Raw genomic sequence first — 369 nt, forward strand, 5'->3', positions numbered from 1 at the left:
GGCGCCAAGGCCGGCGGTGGGCCCGGTGGACATGAACGGCCCCACGATGCTGTTCGTGGGGGAGCTTCACTGGTGGACCACCGACGCGGACTTGGAGAGCGTATTGACTCATTACGGGAGAGTGAAAGAGATCAAATTTTTTGATGAGAGGGCCAGCGGGAAGTCGAAAGGCTACTGTCAGGTTGAATTCTGTGATGCTGCTTCAGCTGCAGCATGTAAAGAAGGAATGGATGGGTATGAGTTCAATGGTCGGGCTTGTGTTGTTGCATTCGCTTCGCCTCAGACTTTGAGGCAGATGGGTGAATCCTTTGTTAGTAGGAATCAGGGTCAAGGGCAGTCACAGCAGCAGCAGCAGCAGCAGCAGGGGAG

At 55.0% G+C, this 369-nt stretch overlaps 1 protein-coding gene across 1 annotated transcript in view; it reads left to right on the top strand.

The window, feature by feature from the left end:
* LOC109830474 (glycine-rich RNA-binding protein 3, mitochondrial) overlaps nt 7–369 on the top strand; it is a 1,687-nt gene continuing 1,324 nt past the window's right edge. Inside the window, 2 exon segments of the mRNA XM_020397736.1 lie at nt 7–365; nt 368–369. The exon segment at nt 368–369 is cut by the window's right edge and continues 1,324 nt beyond it. Of these exon segments, the coding sequence (XP_020253325.1) occupies nt 32–365; nt 368–369 (336 nt within the window). The 5' untranslated portion in view covers nt 7–31.

This window comes from Asparagus officinalis, chromosome 2 (genome assembly GCF_001876935.1).
Source record: "Asparagus officinalis chromosome 2, Aspof.V1, whole genome shotgun sequence".
Lineage (NCBI taxonomy): Eukaryota > Viridiplantae > Streptophyta > Magnoliopsida > Asparagales > Asparagaceae > Asparagus > Asparagus officinalis.